Consider the following 20,808-nt stretch of genomic DNA (forward strand, 5'->3'; position numbering starts at 1 on the left):
GCTGAGGCACCGGCCAGGCTGTTGACAGGCACAAGGTGTCGAGTTGAGATCTGGCAGCCTGAAAGCTGGCACTGGGGCACAGGCCTGTAAAATTAGACAGCTCTTGGGTGGGTGCCCCCGTGCCCATCAGGACACGAGAGACTTCCCTCTGTATCTGGGCTAGGAGCAGCCCTTGGGGACAGGGACGGGCCTCCAAGATGATGAGAGAAACAGCCGGCTCATGCATGAGCAGAAGGTGCCTCCAAATTTTTCCAAAAAGGGTAGCTCTTTGGGCCCTCTTGGGAGGGATGAGCCCCAAACGAGATTATCCAAGGTCGGTGATGGCAACAGAATAGGAAAAGATCCTTGCCTATCAAACGAGAGAGGGAAGCCAAGCACTTGTTCCCAAGAAAGCAACAGAAATAGTCCATCTCATAGCTCCTGGTAGTTACCATGGCCTGACGCCCAACTACACAATGAGTAGCGAATTTACTCAAGGAGTACTTCTGAAATAGGTACCATGCTGGGGGTATCGAGAGGGCCAAGCCTGGTGGTACCTACTCTGGAGGGGCTCATGGTCTAAATGGGAGAAAGAGACAGAAGACGAGTGCAAGCCCACATGGCCCGGGCTGTGTAAGATACAGGCCCATCCAAGTCCTATGGGGAAAAGGACTGGGCCAGTACAGGGCATGTGCGCGGCAGTACCGGGGCACACAGAGGACGTGGTGTGGCAGTTGTTCCTCGGAGGAAAAGGGATAGAGGACTTATCAGTAAGACCCGTGACTGATCAAGGACCCAAGGATAGGTAAGAGTGCCCAGAGTGGCCAGGGGTCCCAAGGCTAAAGCCTGAGGTCCCCAGAGAATAGTGAGCAGAGAAAGGCTGGCAAAGGCCAGACTGCTGGGCTGAGTACTACAGGGTTCAGTTTGTCCTGGAGGTAACAGGGGACGAAGAAAAACTGAAGCAAGAGACCTATAAACCTGGAGGTAAAGAAGGGAGTTGACACAGGTGACTCCTGGATTTCTCACTCAAGAATGGGTGGTAGGGATAGCATTTGGTGTGACATGCATATCCTGTGATGGTGGAGAGGCCGAATGGAAGTAAGTAAGCCCCTGGTAGTTCTCAGAAGAACAAGACTGACTCTGAACCTCAAGCATAACTTCAAGCACCCGCAACCAAAGATGAGCAGAGGGGAGAATTCCAGGGAACCAGGGCTGGGCCAAACAGGTTGGCTTTCACCAAGAGAGTTGCTGGGCTTTGCAGAGCTTGGGTGAAATGAAAGCTTAAGGAGAAGTTGGACTACTGTATTTGGGAAGGGAAAGCAGCTTGAACTTCACAGCAGAGCCTTTATTTCCTACCTCACCCCAACCACTTAAGATGAGTTTTCCTCCTGAGCCAGGTTTCCAGGGCTGATTCTCTCTCCATGCCCTGGTCCCGCAGGGCTTACTTCCTCAGACAGCCCCCGAGCCAACAGGAATGATGGGATTGAGGACATTAATTTTAAAATATTTTATCAGCAGGGCCCCAGTATCCACTAATTTAAATGTAACTTTCAGAATGAAACGTTTTAGAACTGTAGTATTATTAGTAGGAAAGCATTTTCATTTTAAAAAGTTCTTCAGGGCCCTTAATATTAACTGGGGTCTACGGAGCCTGAATGATTTGGTGCGGTCATCCTTCAAACTAACAGATTGAACTCAAGTTATACTCAGAGCCAGACAGTTCTGTCCTTTGACAACACACCAAAAACCAAAACTTAAGAGAACACATGTTCTGTCTCAGGAGAGAGGTTACTTGGGCAAGGAATGTCCAGTTGATTTCACTGGGCCTTTTTTTTTTTTTTTTAAACCAAGGGGGAAGACGGTTTGAGGTGACACCCTGGTGGGCAGCTGGGGAGAAAAATCAGAGGGGCTGTTGGTGGGGAGAAGGAACTCTGTGTGTCAGTCGTCTACATCCCAGAACAAGTTGGCTGCTTCGGGAGACATGGTTTATTCATGTATTTTGGTAACTATGAATCCTGGAGCCGCCGTTTCCCTCTTTGATTTGAAAACTAGAAGCTTCCAGTCAAATGTGAGCCTGTCTCAGGGGCCTGTAGCGAACCAAAGCATGCATTTCAGGCACACTCTGTTTAATTGAGCTTCACTTTATTGTGCTTCCCAGATATTGCATTTTTCCCCCACAAATTGAAAGTTTGTGGCAGCCCTGTATAGAACAAGTCTATTGGCACCATTTTCCAACAGGCTCAGATGATGGTTAGCACTTTTGAGCAATAAAGTATTTTTAAATTAAGGTATGTACATTGTTTTTAGACATAATCCTATTGTACACTCAGACTACAGTATAGTGTAAACATAACTGTGATATGTACTGGGAAACCAAAAAAATCATGTGACTTGCTTTACTGCAATATCTGCTTTACCTTTGCTTCATTGCGGGGGTCTGTGCCTGAGCCTGCAGTCCCTCTGAGGTGTGCTGTCCGCACCGTGCTCATCTTATCTGGGGCTGTGATACATTTCTACCCTAACTTCCCCTTTATTCTCATGCTGAACCATTTTCTTTTATATGCAGTTTTAAATCTCAGGCCTTTGGGAAATGGTGCAGGGTAAAAAGAAGTAATTTTAAAGAATAGGATGTATATCAATAGCATTTAAAATGTTCATCTGCTTTGGACCAGTCTGGGAGTCTATGCTCAAGAAACAGTCTGAAATGCCCAAATGGGTTTTGCAGATCAATATGTTTGCCACAGTCTTACTTGTAATAAAGAAAAACTGAAAAGAACTAGAATCTTTCATAAATGGGGGACTAGAAGACTAACCTGTGGTATTACACGGTCTTTTATAAAGCCATGGAAATGATATTCATAAACAGTTTATGACAACAAGGACAAATGCTTATGATGTTACAATGTCAAGGAACAAAGGCAAATTTAAAATGACATACAACTCAATGCATGTGAACTCCTGTGCCCTTCTGATATATTAGGAAGAGGGATTTTTCTTTTAAGACTGGAAGAATATTTAGTGGTTATTGCTGTGCAGTCTGATGGCTGATTTCTAGCACCCAGTTCAGCACCTTGTACATGGCAGGGGCTCAGAAACACTTGTGGAATTAATGAACATTTGCCTTTTTTTTCTGAAATGGGAATGCATTATGTATTTGTACAATAAATGCAATTGTTTTCCAAAAGATGAAGTTGTGTGACATTCAGTATGATCATACCCATGTAAAACCGACGAAACAAACCAAATCATACAGAGGAAAAAGATGTGAAAGAAATAGTCCAAACTGTTAATAGTAGTTGTCTTTGGGACAAGATTATAGGTGAATTTTTCTTTCCTTTTAAAGTTCACTCTTAATAGAGACTTGCACAATTCACACAGCTTCTGTTTTCTCTCCTTTCTCCCCATCAAGGTAAAGGGTGAGATTGCCTGGCCCCTGCTACAAATTCTTTAAGAATCTCCCTGACCACAGGTGCCTTTGTGACCACCTGTGACCACACCTGGAACTCACAGGGTAGGGGGTGGGGGTGGAGTTACAAATCTTAGCCTGAGAGGTCCAGGTCACGAGGGACCACCCTGAAAATACAGGCTGTACCATCCCTAAGTGACCCCTCTCCAGATTCTCAGGAGCCAGTCACATTGTGATAGGAAGGAGACTGGGACCCCCCCATCTCTCTGAGAACTAATCTCTCATGCCAAGAGCCAGCTACAGGCTTTAGCTAAATTTACCTTCTATACAGGGCCAGAAGCAAACCTATTTTGAAAACACAGTAGGTGTAGTTTTAAAAAAGGTTCTGATCCTTCCAAGTAGGGAAGCTGCAGCTGGTGTTTTGACAGTGTTCAGACTGTGGGTGTGGAAGCATTTTACAATGTCTATTTGTAAATGCCTTTCACTATATTTATAGACTCTTACAACAATGCTAATGAATTTCAGTTCTGAAAAATACCAGAATTTCTGAAATTCTCCAAAGCACGTTTAGAGTGGCTGACGCCCTCAGTGGTCCCTGTTCTCCTCCAGTCTGCCCAACACACAGGTACCATTTTGGCAAAAAGGATGTTACTAAATTCAACAAAAGAGGAAACAGCCCATCCTTTTGTAATTTACTAGCTCTTGTGAGGGTTTCTGTATGATGAATTTCTATGCCCACAGCCGTTAAATAAAAGGAGAAAATAGAAGAAAGCAGGCATATCACCATATATCCAAAGATGTTAGAACAAGGTTGCCCTCACTCATTTCTGATTTTTAAATCAAAAGAATGTTATTTTCTTGTATTTTTCTCAGCAGTTTTGGCTATGGACACTTAAAAAATGTGACGTGGATAGGCAACTAGCAGCTAAGGGTCTCCTTGCTTTGCTGGGCAGGGAACCTACATCACAGAGAACAAACTGACCAGCCCAAGGCCACCCAGCAGGAATAAGTGGAAATTACAATCCCATAGAAATAACAGCAGCAGCTACCATTTACTGACTGCCCACCATGAGCCAGGCACAAGCATTAGCTCCTTTCATACATTATTCAGTTGTCAAAACCAGCCCCTTAAGTATCTACTCTGCCTGATGGACATGGATTTGTGGCGTCCAGAGGCCCCCTCAGTAAAGGGCTGAGTATCTCCGCTGCTGGGAGTGCTGTCGGCCCCTCCAGAGAGCCTCCTCGGCCGAGGCCCACCCTTTCAAGGGTGGACTATACCCCACAGTATAAAAGTCCTGGCTATTTCAGCCCAACACAGGACAACTTGGAAGGGCCATTTTAGCCCCAAAGTTCCCCTTGGAGTGGGCTGAGGCTTTGGTGAGCCAGTATCACAACCTGATGTCCCTCAGAGTCTGCTTCCTGGAGAATCCTACCTGTGATGCCCTTATTTTCATTATGTAGATCAGGAAACTGAGGCTCAGTGAGACTAAGTCACTTGCTGACAAAAGGTTATAAAAGTAGTAGAGTGGTGGGGTCTGGATTTGAACCTACTAACTTGACTCCAGAGCCCAAGCTCCTGACCACTTCTCAAAGCTGCTTCACTCAGCCTTCTGCTCATGGGGCTGGCGAGTCACAGAGGACGCAGGAAGCCTGTGTCAGCGCAGCTCACAGCCAGCTGGGTAAATCACCTTTGCTCCCCAAGTTAAAAAGTACTAATAATAAACAAAAATCACACACCTGACCCACTCCGAGGGTGGGTCACTCAAGCCTCACTCAGATTTGAGACATGAGACAGGGTGCGTGCACAGTTGGAAACGTGGAAGATGCGCCATGTACATCCCTTGAGAACATGAGCTCAGCCAGTGGCATGGCCCAATTTAGCCCAAGTTGGGACAGTTAAGCCAAGACATGTGGCCTGGAAAAGGTGTTGGAGTACACAGGAAGCCAAGGCAAGCAAACAAGTAAATAAATAAATTAACAGCAGCATTAACAGCAGCAACAAAAACCAGCAAAAAGATGCCACAACGCTTCTGGAGGTGAGTGGGGATGAAGGGGAAAGAGGGAACCCACTGATTCCACCGAGCAAAAGATCCCAAGTCCAAACCATGATTCTTTTTGGCAGTCCTACCTCCCTGCCCTCAGAAGGCTCTATTACCATAATGTAAATATTTGGGCTTTAACTGCCTAAAAATTCTTACAGGGGGCAAAAGAGCTGAGAAGAGCAGGAAAGGAAAAGAAATAGAAAAGCTCAGTCCCCTGCGCTCAGGAAACCACTGAGATGCACACAGCAAATCCTCTCTTTTTCTCCAGCTTTTATCCACCCCACCCCCACCCCCGGGATTTGTCAAGTTGTATGGACGACGGCAGATGTCGAATGTGAAGATCCTGGAGAAACGACTTGAGTTCCCTTGTCTCTTTCTTGCTCCAACTCTGCAACCATGTTTTATCACCTTCAACTAATGTAAAACCACCATTTCCTATCATTCACCTCCCTTGTCCTGGTGCAGTCATGCCCCAAGGGTGTGAGGCCAACAGAAGCGAGCACTTCTTTCCTGGCTTTCCTGCTTTCCTGGCTGCCCGCTCATACCACCTCAGACTTAGGCTCTGACTACTAAAACTGGGTGCAGGTTACCCAGCTCAAGGTCCCATTTTATTTGGGACAAGGGTCCTATGCTCCAAGGGCAGGAGTGCTGTGCCCAAGGCCATGCAGCTAATTGGTGGCAGAGCTGAAACTGGATGGAAGCTTCCTGCCACCCAGTCCTATCTTTGCCCACCACACTTGGGATGACAATCATCAAAATGAGCATTCACGTGCACGTGACTGATGCTTCTACAGATTTGTTTCTCTCGCAAATAAACAGCTACAGGAGAGCTCCATCTATCTGTGAAGGTAGCAAACGTGAAGTCGTCCTTCAGAAGTGGTCTGCATTGGGACGTTACTGCCCAGGGAGGTTGAACCCTTCCATCAGGAAAGGACAAAATTGTAGCAGCAGTAAGCCGAGTTTCCTTCACTCATCAGCAGGAAGGAGGGCAGGGGGAGCCTCCCTCCCCTTTCCCAGAAATGCGGAGCCAAAGGCCCTGCTGGTATCTGTGGAGTCCCTACATACCCACCTGGTGGCCAAAAATGTCTCAGGAATCACAGGTACTTTTTGTCTGCGAACTTTCCATTGAAATGCGGGACACCCTGAGCCAGGCCACAGGCACAAGGAGCGGGTACCAGAGTGGTTTTCCTGGCAGCTCTCCTTGCACTGCGTCCTTGTTTGGATGAGCACAAACAAGCTTGGCTATTTATAGTTGGTGAAGACACGCTGGAAGGTGATATGACATTGCCCACACAATTCCCCTCCAAATTTCTGTTCTTTGTGCAGACTCTGCAAGTGTGTAGGGAAACGGGCCTCATTCCAGAGCCCATCCCGGGCACAGCAGACCCACAACCCCAAAAGGCAAAAGATGATGACATTTGCAGCCCTCGTCTGCAAACCCACCGTTGGGCATCTCAGAGGGGCAAGGGGCTTTAAAGATGCCCAGAGGAGGAGGCATTCATCATCTTGCAACTCTGAGAAAAGTTTGTGAGGTGCCACTTGGAAGGAGAATGTGTAAAGAAATAGCTTGTGGAAAAAGCACTGTATGAACGAATTATCCCTATGCCTGCGTGAGGTACCACTACCTCCTACTGTTTCCTTGCCTTATTCTGGCCATCGCTGTAGGAAACTCAACGTGTCTCAGTCTGGACTGGGGCTTAACCCTGTCACTACTGTTGGTTCTCGCTTCAGGGAATAAAATTCATTGTAGGTGTGAGTGGAAAAAAGTAAAGAGAGAAGGTTATATATACAAATGAAACGAAATCAGCAAATAATGCAGACATCCCTGCAATGTGACAAGGTATTTTTCCCTGTGCCCTATTGGGATTCCTGTGCCCCACAAACCAACTATGCTCCCTCTGTCCTGGCTCCCCTGACTCTCTCGCTGCCTCTGGGGGAGGCTGCTCAAGCTTCCACCCACTAGAGACCTACTGTGCTATCTGAGGGGGAGTGCACGTTTCCTCACCCCCTCCCTCAGAGCTACTGAGCAAGACCTGCTTGCCACCACGTGGCACCCCCCACCCCCACCCCCACACCAAGTTCACCCATTGAGCTCTCTCAAGGGAGGAAAAGAAGCATGCATGGATTCGCTGATTGCCTCTCCAATGCCCTGCAGGAGGTCAGGGGCCGGAGGTGTACTGGCTGCTTTAAATACGCATACCTGGGCGAAGTAGGCCTCACTCGGCCATTTTCAGAGACTAAAACTGAGACGTGGGGAGGTACACACCTCGCCCAAAGTCACAGGGTAAATAAGTAGTGGGGTTTTGACCCGGTGTGCCTGGCTTCAAATCAGTGGGTGGACGGGAACCATGTCTGGCCTGGTTACCAAAGTTAACTGCTACCTAGAACAGAGCCTGGCCAAGTGTAGGTGCTTCAATACCTGAAGGGAATGAATGACCACACACACACACACACACACACACACACACACACACACACACACACACACACATGCACGGCTCCCATCACTGAACCCATATCTACACACCAATTTTTCAGGTTTTTTCCATAACCAAGCTTCTCACAAGAGTCTACACATGTATGACTGCCTACCCATTCTCTCTTCAACTCACCCCAAGTCTGTATCTTGACCCCAAACCCTTGTACAGAAACCACTCGACTGGGATCACCAAGGGCCAACTAGTGACCAAAGCCCGTGGGCGCCCTTCAGTCTGTCCTGGTGCTCACAATGGCAGCGGTTCTCACAGCATGGTCAGCTAACCAGTAGTGACAGCTCTGGGAGCTTGCTAGAAATGCAAATTCTCAGGCCTTAATCCAGCCGTACTGAATTAGAAACTTGGGGGAGCAGCAATCTAAGTTTTAGTAAGTCCCCAGGTAATTTCAGTGCACACTCAACTGTGAGGCAGCGCAATTGCTCTACATTTCCTTCTTCTAGCTTCCACAACACCACACTCCACCTACCCTTTCTAACGGCTCCACCCTATAAATAACGATTTCCTCCACTGTTGTTTTTACTCTTGCCTCTTCTCCGTAGTCTCCTGGAATGATTATAGCTATTCCATGCTTGAAACTGCCGTCTATGAGCCAACAACACACCCATCTCTGTACTTTCTAGCCAGGACCTCTCTCCTGAATTCTCCAAAGACATGTCCTGGTCCCGACTTGTAGAAAAGCAGGGAAACATTCAAACATCACACAATGCATCACTAGGGCTTTTGAAAAGACATTTGGAATACTTGAGTAATCCAAACTTCAAACGATGGCCTCATCACCCAAGTGTACATTTTACCCGCTTACTTAGGGATGTGCATGCACTCTAGCTAGGTTTCTCTTCTTCTTTTTTTGATTAATTGATTGGTTTATACCTAATAAGAGTAGAGGTCTTTTTTTTTGAGACTTTTTAATGAGAGTTTATTTGAGCCAAGCTGATGACATGCTATGAATCGAGCTCTCAAATGCTCTCAAAGAGGTCTTTTTTATAATGTTTTCTTTTGGTGGGCACGGGGGTCTTTTTTTTAATGCTTTCTTTTGGTGGGCACAGGGGGGCCAGATGCATCCCAGAGCCATCAGGACCTGGAAGCTTGTTTCCTGCTAAATTGTAACCCCAGGGGCTGGAGCAGCAGGGATGTCTGTGTAAATCTAAAGAAAAATTAACTTCCACGTGGGTAGGGTGGTCTCAAGAGAGACATCTGCCCTTCCCTAAGCACTTAGTTGATGTTTGGCATCTAAATGTTTCCTTAATCTTTGCCTCAAGCTAAAATGTCTCAGAGCTTAACAGTCACTTATCTTCCAGTGTTTCTCTGAAATCCAGGGCTCTATCTTCATTACAGGTAAAAATTCTGCAACTCCAGGCCCTTCCCCCCTGGATCCTGTGCTCCAGCGCTCAGTATAGACTCCAGCCCTTAGAAAAGCTACCTGAGCCTATGACGGCCATGTGGGCAATCCATCCCAATGCCAGCCGCTCCTTCAGACCTACTCCACCTCTGAACTTGGGAGCACCAACCTCCCCTTTCGGACCAGTGTCTCCGGTATTTCTGGCCGTGGACTTCTCCCACTCCATTCTCGCTCGCCTCACCTCCTCCTTACACCTTTTGGCTTCACTTCCTTTCCCTCCATCCCAGACCCCCATCTATCACTCAAGGGCCCTAGACACCAGCCCCACCCACCCCCAACCTGCCAGTCACTGACCCCCTCCATTGGGGAGCAGGGGCTGCTCCCTGCTGTAGCAGACAAGGGGCAAAGCTTGTCCTCTCCAGCTTCCTCGCTCTTTGGGAAGAAAAATAAAAAATATTACAACTTGGGATGTCTGGGAAATTAACAAACCTGTTCTGGTCTAGCCAACCTGCTTCTACCTCTTTCCCTGCCGGGTTTATTTCCTTTTGAAGGCACACGCCTGCTCTGCCCCTCAGGTTTGGCTTGCTGCCTCCCACTGCATAAATTTACTAGAGCTCAGGGCAGCCTGCTTCTCTCCAGCATTTCCTTGCATGTTTCTCTTTTTAATTTTGGACTCTCCTCACAAGTTTTAGGACTTCTTCTCACAGAGGTTTCTGAACATGTATTTATTAAATAGATAACACACATTATCAGACACAGTACATCACATGTTCATGTGTGTATACCACACACATGCACACACAAAGGTTTAGGTATATTCTGTCATTTGAAATATATTTATGATCAAATATCAAAACAAGTGAGTAGGCGCCATACTTTTGAGCCTCCATTTTTTCAAGTGTAAAAGTAGGGTAGACACAATGCTCTTTGCACTATCGCCACCTTAGTTACATGGATGGACAAGACGAGCAGATGCTGTCCGTGTGCATTGTGACATAATAACTGCAGTGTCCCCAAGGCACAGACTTCCAAAGGAGGCACTTATGGCCTAGCGGAGTCTCCTATTAGCATTCAATTTTTACATCAACTCTGATATGAAATGTGTTTTTGAAAAAGTGTTTTTCTCCTATTAAAATACTTTCTAGAAATTGAAAGAACATGCTTACCAGTGGGTAAGTATGTTAATGCCGTGCTTCCACTTGCTCAGAATGAACACACAAGTGCGCACTGGTATCCTTCCAGCTCCCCTAGACGTGATTCCTGAAAACTGACCTGTGATGCCCGAGTTCCACTGTTACTAAGATCCGGAACAGGCCTTTGCACATAGTAGTCCCTCAATATATTTTTGATAAGGAAACATATCTAAAAATAACTCCCCTCTTCTTAAACTTCTGCATTCTTTTTTCCTAAAAGATGCCAGTTCCTGCTTAAATAGAAAGAAGTCAGTCTCTTCTGGAAGCCACATTTGGCAGTGAGCTTTCTCGCTGGTGAGAGGAAGCTCGAGCCCAGACACTGCAGCTGGAGCAGCAATGCCTGGTTCCCAACAAGAATAGCCATGACATAGGTCCATGTGTCCAACTGTCCGGTCATCTATCTGTCCATCTGCCCATCCAGTCGGGTAAATCCTGGCAATGATTTGGGTTCACACAGCAGACAATACCCTTTCTCCAGAGGACCACTAACACAGAACTGCTTCAAGGACGTTCACATTCCTACCTCAACTAATTTGGCAGAACTAAACAAGTTCATAAACCACGATACGAGTTGGTTGTCCAAGGTAACTGAAATATGAAGTGCATGAAGTACTGAGAATCAATCAGCCTTTCTTTGATTCTCTTTAAAAACGTTTATGTTGAAATCCACGGCACACTAGGTAACTTAGAGCATAACACACACATGCTGCAGAGCTTGCACTGAGGCTGGGCCGGGTAACAGGAGAGGCTAAAGTGAACAAAATGTAAGCACTGGCACCTCCCCACTTTTAGGAACCATGACATTCAAGTAGGGTGTTAAATGAGCCACTACCATATGCTCAACCCCAAAAAGCATGTGGAAATGACAAAACATACTCTTGATCTGCTTGAAATGTGGCAAAGGAGTCCGGGGGTGTGAGCATCCCAAGTGGCACAGCATGGGGCCCCGCACTAGGCTAAACATGGGGTGCTAGGCATTTGGAGGAGAGAGAATTCGTGACAGATAAGGGAAGGCTTCCAGAAGAAGGGCGAGCTAACTGGGCTCTGAAGTTGGGGAGCATGAGAGGTGCATGAGAGGCAGCCAGGGAAGGAGGGGTCACTGTCAATAACTTGGGAGCGTCTAGACCAGGGGTTTGCACAGGGTGGACCTAGGCCAATAGCAGTGGCATCGCCTGGGAGTGTGTTAGAATGTGAATTCCCGGGCCCACCCCAGACCCACCAAGTCAGCCACCATGATGGTGGGGCCCAGCGATCTGTTGGAACAAGTTCTCCAGGTGCACATGTGCAAACAGCCTGATGCGAGCTCAGTTCAGACACTGTCCTCCCTTCAACTGGCTAAGCCAGTGGCTAAGACGGGTACTGGTTCCCTGAATGTTCCCAGCCTTGCCTGGGTCTGCCGCTTCTTAGGACTGTCAGGAAGGAAGCCCAGAGCTTTCCTCCCCCTCGCCCCTCTCTGCAAACCAGTGCCCTAGGCAGCCACAGGGGGCTGCTCAGATGACACCGTGCATAGTGTGAAGAACAGTTACATTTCCCACTGGCTTCTGGACAAACCCCCCTCATGCATCCTCCTCGGTGGCCCATACTTCTAATGGACAACTGGATGTTGGGAGGACTGGAGGCAGAGAAGAGCCAAGCAGAGGCAGGAGGTAAATGGGGCCTCTATGAACCCAGAGGGTCGGCAGTTAGCATTCACTTCCCCCTTGTGCACAGGTCGTTTCGATGGCTCGAAAAGCCTGCACCTATCCCTTCATGAGACCGCTGAGAACAGCTTTGGAAAGCAAAGAAGCCAATGGAATTGCACTTCTCTTTGGATCCGATCTTAGCGCAGCAGGAATACTGTGGAAATTGTTACTGACTTAATCGAAATGTCTGTTCTGCCTCGCAGACTAACGGAATTTGGCAGAATGTGGCTTCTGTGCTCCTTTCACCCAACACAAAGTGATGTGCCACCTTGCTGCTGCATTCTCCGTTTGTGTAGCTCATATTCTCTACAGAAGCACTCAGGCAGGTTATATAACCTTTTTCATCTGAAGTGCTGGCCTCTAGGCCAACCGTGCTACTGAAGTGGCCCTTGCTAAGGTCATCAGGGCTGTCAAAATGGTCCCATTGTGCACATGCGCAAACAGCCTTCTACTATCAGTCAACAGAAGAGGGCACAGCACACAGGGGCCTGACCAACTTAACAGTGGCAATGGTCCCGTTAGCTTCCACAGGGGCCGTCATACGGGGGCAGCTGTTTGGACCTTGGGGGATGCCTGCAGAATAACACAGGTGAACCAGCTGTTCCTCCAATGGCCTTACACACACCTTAGATAACTGCAGCCATGTGCTCAGCTGAGCAGCCGGCCTCCGACGCACGGGCTTCTGTGTATACACCATGGCTGGCTGAGATTGTGACATCTCTCAACCCTCACGTGGTTACCCGCCTCTATATTTGGGCAGAGATGTGTTGTTGTTGCAGGAGGTATGAAAAGGAAATGAGTCATGCTATAACATGGATGAACCTTGGGGATATCAGGCTAAGTGAAAAAAGCCAGTCACAAAAAGACAAATGCTGTAGGATTCCACTTATATGAAGTATCCAGAGTAGTCATACTCATAGACACAGAAAGAATGGTTGTTGTCAGTGGCTGGAGGGAGGGGGAGTGGGGAGTTATCATTCAAGGGGTACAGGTTTGCAAGATGAAAAGAGTTCTATGGTGGATGGTGACAATGGTTGCACAATGTGAATGTACTCAGTCATTGAACTGACTTACAAATAGTAACAATGGTAAATTTTGTTATGTGTATTTTATCACAATATTAAAATCTTTTCTAAAAAGTAAATGAGTTATTTTTGCTTTACTGCAGTATACCCAATCTGATATGCAGTAATAAAAAATGACAATGAGGTGGCCGGATGGCTCAGCTGGTTAGAGCGCGAGCTCTGAACAGCAAGGTTGCCGGTTCAATTCCCACATGGGATGGTGGGCTGCGCCCCCTGCAACTAAAGATTGAAAACGGCAACTGGACTTGGAGCTGAGCTGCACCCTCCACAACTAGATTGAAGGACAACGACTTGGAGGTGATGGGCCCTGGAGAAACACACTGTTCCCCAATATTCCCCAATAAAATTTTTAAAAAATGACAATGAAAGTAATGTTGATTAACAGGCACGGGGCTACATTCTTAGGAAATACCTCCTTTTAGGCACATTCCATTATCATTCTCAATTCACAGATGGAGAAAGTGAGGTGCGAGGGGCAGTGATTTGCCGACGCTTGTACTCCTCCTATGAGACGGGGTAAGACACAAGCCGGGAAGCCCACCCAACTTTCACACCAGGACACTGAAGCCCCATGAGACTCTCACCAGGCAAACTTAGCTCAAAAGAACAAAACTCTGGTGAGTGACAGTGTGTTGACAGGTACACGCAAAGGTATCCAGGCCACCAACTTGTTCTGGTGTATTACACCAACATGTACAATATGCATGTAATAGTAGAAAATTCTGGCAATGAACTTGTGGAGAGAACACATTTCCTTGCTCTGTGGTCGGCAGCTTGGATCTGGAAGGAACCATGCCCAACTCTGATCCACATTCCTAACACGAGTCCAGCCAGCCAGGGAACAAATTTGAGTTCTGCCATGCACATCTTGGGATGCAAGCCCGAACAAAGCATGCCCCTTGCCTGTGAGGGTCTCATAGTTCAGAGATACGTACACTAAGACAATATCCTGGGTTCCACAACAGGGCTGTGCAGTCAAGGCAGAGGGAGCCTGTGGGCATGGGAGGAGGCACCCACAGAGCAGGGAGAAGTCAGGGGTGGAGCTGCCAGGGAGACATGTGCACCTGATACCAGCAAGACTCCAGGGGAGGAAGGTTGGCGAGGCACCCACATTGCCAGTCTGAAGGGCAGCTGGCCTTGCTCTAATGAAGCGCAGGGAAAATCCCTGCCTGGGAGTGGGGCCTAGATCCTGGGTACCTGATCCTGATCTGCTAATTCTGAAACCCACGCTGCCCCTGCCAGCCTTGCACCCACTTCTCCCCTGAGCACTGGAGCAAGGACAGAAGTGGCAGAGTCCTCAGACAGCTTTGCTAGAGGGTGAAAGGACAGCTTTATCCCACCCTCCCCCGGCCAACCAGCCACACTCGAGGCCCCTCTCCGATGCCCCACAGCTACCCTTTTCCCACCCCTGTGCATGTCCCCAGTGGTGAGAGCAGAGCAGTACCTGGTGTGTGTCAGGGGCCCCACTGGTCGTTCAGGCCGCCTCGGGGGCAGTGCGCCGGGTCTGCTGAGAGAATTGGTCTTGGGCGGCCGTGGCTTTTTTGGCGGTATGGCAGGAACAGAAGGCTTCTGTAAATCCAGTTTTGGCTCTCTCTCTGGTCTTTCTTTAAGTCATCGTTTAAAAAAGCATAAAGAAGACAGGGAGACCTAGTGTAAGTGAGAGTGCTTAGGTGCAGATTGCTTATTTCCTGCTTTAAAAAATTACCGATGCCATGTGCGAAGATGAACCTGAACATTGAAGAGCATCTCTTACCCTTTGCCAAGTTATGGAGCCGCAGCCCACTCTTTGTTTTTTGCTCATGCTGGTCCCTCTGCCTGGAGGGCCTTTCCAGCCACTGACCACCCTTGGCAAAGTCCTGTTCACCGTTCATCAGGCCTACTTATCAGGCCTGGATGAAACATGACACCATCACGTTCCCTTCTCAACAGCTGGACCCATCCGCAAAGACAGACTGACTTCCTCACCTGAGCACAAAGGGCAGCCCTGTATGAACGGGCTCACTTGAATACTTTCTGGGTGTCTGCATGCTTGGGACAGGCTGGAGGCTGTCAGCCCTAAGGGCAGGGACCACGTCTGGTCATGTCTCTAGAACAGTGTATGGTGCCGGGCACATAGCAGGTACTCAGTAAATAGTTGATGTGTTTGGTTGACCTACAGGACGTGCTGGGTGTGGGGAGGAAAGAGGCCTGACGTCTCTCAGGTCGGCTTGTGGAAAGGGCCATAAGCCAATAAAGGGAGAGCATTTCAGGGAACAACTAGATCTGGATTCTTTTTGTACAGTTTAAATTTAAAAGGTAGACTGGGGCTTCACAAGTATTTGGTTTCCAAGGGTTTTTGGAGTCAGAGCTATTAAAATGAAGTTAAAGCCAGATCTGGTGGCCGAAATGGACAGCGTTCAGTGACAGCTTCATTTTTTTCTGTCCCAGTTAGCCTTGCCCTGTTCATGGTGTAAAAAGCAGGCATCCACATTCTTCTTTATAAAGACAGAACTTCTGAGAGCTGCCCACTGGAAGACAAGCAGGTTCCCTGTACTCACCTGTAGCTGGAACTCCAAACACATTTTACTTACAAACACAAAGTCATATCGTTTGGGTGCCCGGGCCAATTGGCAAAGGTTTCAAAAGCCCATCAACTATTGTGTAGTTATCACGGTGCTCATCCTCACAATACTTTGGTGGGGGAATGTGCTCCGTCCAGGAATGCTAGGAACTCATTTGCTGGGACATGAAGAGCAGAGGAAGGAGGGCTCAGCTAAAATGCAAAGGAGGGGAGATTCCTCCTTCTGGAAGGAATGGGAGCTCCAGCAGCCCGCAGAACTAATGGGAGAGGGGGTTCGTGCCCACATAACTGGGAGGCCAAGTCTCAGAGTGGGGCTGGCTTCCTGGCTTCTCTGTTGCTTTTGACTAGGGCTTCTGCCTTCCTGACTCACTGTGGCACAGAACAAGGGATCATGGGAGGGGAAGGAACCACAATTGTGTGGCCACTTGGCCAGTCAACTAGGGTGGTTGTTCACACATAAGCCGAGTCCATATGTTAGCATGGAACAGAGCAGGAAGTGAACTCATCATGGAGCCTGGCTATTAACCAGACACTAGCCATGTGTCTTCCAGGAGGACAGGGGGTGGTGTTTGGTTATGTCACAACACACACTGTTATCAGAGAGCTATTCACATGGTGACACAGTCAATGACTATTTGATCTGTGACACAGACATGGCCTTCACAACAAGATGCCACAACTCAAGTTTTAACTGTTTACTATGAAACAAAGAGGTATAACTTCTTAAAAGCTCACAATGTTGGTAAAACTTTTGGCAGGCTAATATAAAATATTAGATTTCACGATAAAATTTCATGAGGCCACCCAGGAGAACCTCCAAATAATTACATTCATTAATTCAGCATTTCTCTTATGACTTACAAATAACTGCTTTTTAAAAATGGAATGTGCCCTGCTTCCTGTTCATAATAATAACATAGCACTTTCCCCATAAAATGTGTGATCAATCAAATCTTAGACACCTAATAAAATGAGTCCTCCCACAGCATGAAGACTTCTTTGTGAGAGATGCTCAGCACAGTAGGAGTCAAACACATTCATAAAAATCACTGTGTGAGACACGGGTTAAGCTACTTCCCTGCAAATGACCACCTTCAGGGGACTCAGACACTGAGCTGCTTCTTCCAGTGTTACGCTGCTTCTCCTCTCCCAGAATTTTTTTAAAATTAAAGTTTATTGGGGTGACAATTGTTAGTAAAGTTACACAGATTTCAGGTGTACAATTCTGTAATACATCATCTATAAATCCCATTGTGTGTTCACCACCCAGAGTCAGTTCTCCTTCCATCACCATATATTTGAATCCCAGAATTCTTCACCAAGGACATGTGTCTATAGCCGGCGTCAAAGGCCCAGCAGTGACAGAGGACAGGATGCTGCTGGTGTGGGGAAGGCAGTGATGGCAGGAAGATTGCGATGGAAGAGCCCCAACATGTTAAGTGACTGGGCTAGTTGTTTTTCATTTGATGAGAAATTCTGCCCTGAAGAAGTGCCACATAACCCTCTCTCCTATTTCCTTAAAAATGGGATATTTAAAAGCCATCAAAACAAAACCATAATCACCATATTCCAAAGAAAAAGCACATTCTGTAGGTAATCCGGACTAGCCCTGTGACAGACAGCTTCGTCTCTTGCTGCTCTAGAACTGTCAATGAAGACTTGATTTCATACCTTTTTCTTCTGTTCTGTTTGGAAGCGTTTCTGGTCTTTCAGGAGGTATCTTTTTAATTTCATGTTTTCTCTCAGTGGTACCTAGAGGGGAAAGAATAACAGTGGTAAGAAAATGTTTTCTCTATTTGTTTATTCATACAGCATTTTAAATATTTATTAGGTACAGCAAAATCAATAGATTTTTTTCCCTGAGTGCTGGTGTACTTTGTCAAGCTGCTTAGAAACAGAGCAGAAGCCATTTCTGGCCTGTATCATTAAGCTTGCCTGCCTATACATCCTTAATTTATAAGAATACCACTAATATTTTCTGATATTTAAATCTGACTTCCTTAGGCATCAAATTAGCCCCAGGAAATTACTGGGTGGGGGAGGGAAATGTGTATAAATAAATCAACAAGTCAATCTTCAACATATGCAAATAAGGGGTCCCTAGATATTGTGCTCTGCAAGTAAAAAGGAATTTCACAGGGACCTGGATTCCATTTTGCAGCAGTGTTACAATATGGCTTCAAATGGTTTGCTACCCCTCCCATTAAGGGGTGAGGTCTATGTCCCCTGCCTGGAATATGGGTGGTCTTGTGACGTTTCAACCAGTGACTGAGGCCATACCATATAATTTCCAAGGTTCTGTCCTAAAAGGCCATGGAGCTTATGCGTTATTTGCTAGAATCCTGAACCTCCACGGAGGAAGTGAAGTACCCTGAGGCTACCACCCTGAGTGTGGTCACTCTGGCCTATAGCCCCAGCTGAGCCCAGCCTTCCAGCTACCCCTGCCAAGAGGAGCCAGATAGGAGCGTGAAGCAGTCATCTTTGAAGTAAATTCTCCAGCCTCAGCTGGTCCAGCATTTCCAGCTGAGGTCCCACACATCATGGAGCAGAGGGACAAGACACTCTGGCCGTGCCCTGCTCAAATTCCTGACCCCAGAATTCATAGGCATCAAATTATTCTTTTATGCCACCAAATTTGGGGTGGTTTATTATGCAGCAATAGTAACCAGACCATATTTCTTAAGTGGAGGGATGTTCAGAGAAGATATGGTGGTTCTCCCTAAGTCCTTTCAATTGGCATCTGAATCCCTCAAGTACCACACTTTCCCAAATGTACCAATAGCGTTTCCTCTTTATCCGTGAAGACTGCAGCTGCTCCTTCCCCCGGGGTCTTCATTGGTGTCTGACTTCAGGCACTAAGAACACTTGGAAAATAGCTACTGCGTGAAACCAATCACAAGTACTCCTCTGATGTATGGACTTGGTTGAGTTCTTGAGAAGCTCCTTACATGACCACCCCTATGGATGGATGTTTGGTACTAAAATCTCAGTTACATAGGATCAGAAGCCAAAAGAACTTTTTAAAAAAATCCACTGAACACACATTTTACCTAAATCTCCTCAATGACTCACTACAAATTAAACAATATATCTGATTTCTGTCAATTCCATATCTGATTTTTTTTTATCAAATAATCAAACACAAGGAAAGCTGATAATGGGGAAAATATGAATATCTGCTTCCCCGTCACAAAGCTGTTCCCAAGATCACTCAGCACGATAAACGAGCAGTAATAATAATCTAGGAAGATCAAATGCCATCTTGCTTTGCCCCACAGAGATCCAGCATAACCTTTGGGAAAACTGTTTTTGAAAGGATAGGAATTTGCCTACCATGCTATAATCTAGTCTCCTTAAAATAATGAAGTCCAATATCACTCCTAGGAGGAATTAACAATTCTACTACCATGAAGAATCAGATCCTAGTTACATTCTAGGCTACCTGAGCCTTGGACCACTCCACTCATCAACTTGGTTTCTCATCTGTCACCAAGGCCTCTAGGGAAGAGGGTCTTCAGAGAAAAGCAAATCAATAGCGTGCTTTCATTCTGACACAATAAAATATTTATCCCACCAGAACCACTAGGTGGCAAAATTAAACTGCTCAATGCAAACGAGGATGGGGGCAGAGCAGAGATGTAATTAACATCCCATTTCAGGGCTTAATTTCTGTAATTCTCAACTATGCTGAAGGGAATGGGAATGGAATTTGAAGTCAAGCTGATTTTCCCCTTAACTTAGTGGGCCAATACAACTTTAAAAAAAATCATTCCCAATAAATCTGAATAACCAATCTGGAAATTTATTCATACTTTAAATGTTACATAAATATAAATTATAAGTGTGTAGAACTAAGAATACCCCTACTCGTCTTCTGTTTTAGTTGTTAATTTTTTTAATGCCTCGTAACAAGTTATTCATGGTGGGATTTCTCCCCATAATCAGTTTTTAACAATTACAGAGGAGTTCTATTGGGAAAATGAATTATCTTTACGTATGAAACTCCAGTATGCAATGAGTTATCAAATGTCCAACATCAAGTCTTCCTATATTATTCAACCTTAACGTCTGAACTACACAGAAAAAGTGAATTAGACTCTTTTTATGATTAAAAAAGAATCACGAGGAAAAGTACATATTGCTAGAAAAACATTTTTTGGTTGGGGGTAAGTGGAGTAAGTACAAATTTTGGTTAACCACACAGGACAGACATTGAAAATTCAGTACCACCATACATGAATGGTGACGCTATGACCTGTGGGAAGCGATTCTCCCCAAACTGACCCTGGATTGGGCAGGCATAGGCGACGGAGGACAATTAGGTTCTTCTCTCCTCAAAAGCAGTTTATAAAAAAAAATAAATAAAAGCAAAGCAGGTAAAATTGGTTTATTCCAATGCCAAGTCTTTCTGGTCATTCTCTTGGGGAGGCTAGATTTTTTTTTTTTTTTTTTTTTTTTGCTGTATCAGGGATTCATTTTAATGACATGCTGATTTTTAAAGAAAAACAGCAGTTACTTAAAACCTGCTTGTTGAAACCAAATTATGACTTCTCAATTTGGCAATCTGTGGCAATTGAATCTAAGAACCTTGAGTTCTACCAAGGACACTATAAATAAACGCAGAGAAAGATGCACATCGTGTTGATGGAACTGAAAGGTACATTACCTGCCCCTTGCTTGATGACAGGAGCGGACGGAGGAGGTGGCTTCTTGGGTCTCTGAAAAATTAATCAAAATGATACCACATGAGACTGTTGGCAAGCCTGCCCTCTCACATAAGGACCATACACAGTGTTTTCTAGATGTAGTTTGGACAGTCCAGAGAAGCTCTCCAAAAAAATTGAGCAATTCTCTCTCCAGGGATGTCAGGTTTTGGCACCTTTGAACAAACACTAAAATAAACTCCGTCTGCAAAACAAAACTGATGGACAAACGAAATACCATTTCCCCCTTTCTAAATTTGTAACAGCCTTCTGGAAAAGCTCAGCTCAGCAAAAATGGCCTGAAACCAGCAAGTACAATGGTAC

The 20,808-nt window shown here is 46.2% G+C and overlaps 1 protein-coding gene across 9 annotated transcripts in view; it reads right to left on the minus strand.

Annotated features, from left to right (window-relative positions):
• The window catches only part of SH3KBP1 (SH3 domain containing kinase binding protein 1), a 321,598-nt gene that overhangs the window by 36,619 nt on the left and 264,171 nt on the right, over positions 1-20,808 (minus strand). For all 9 annotated transcript variants that reach the window (XM_019755429.2, XM_074323349.1, XM_019755427.2 and 6 more), the window contains 3 exons: positions 20,448-20,499; positions 17,453-17,533; positions 14,666-14,825 (listed from right to left, as the gene is read on the minus strand). In XM_019755429.2, the coding sequence (XP_019610988.2) occupies positions 14,666-14,825; positions 17,453-17,533; positions 20,448-20,499 (293 nt within the window). The remainder of the gene's footprint in view (positions 1-14,665; positions 14,826-17,452; positions 17,534-20,447; positions 20,500-20,808) is intronic.

The sequence above is a fragment of the Rhinolophus sinicus genome, chromosome X (genome assembly GCF_036562045.2).
Source record: "Rhinolophus sinicus isolate RSC01 chromosome X, ASM3656204v1, whole genome shotgun sequence".
Lineage (NCBI taxonomy): Eukaryota > Metazoa > Chordata > Mammalia > Chiroptera > Rhinolophidae > Rhinolophus > Rhinolophus sinicus.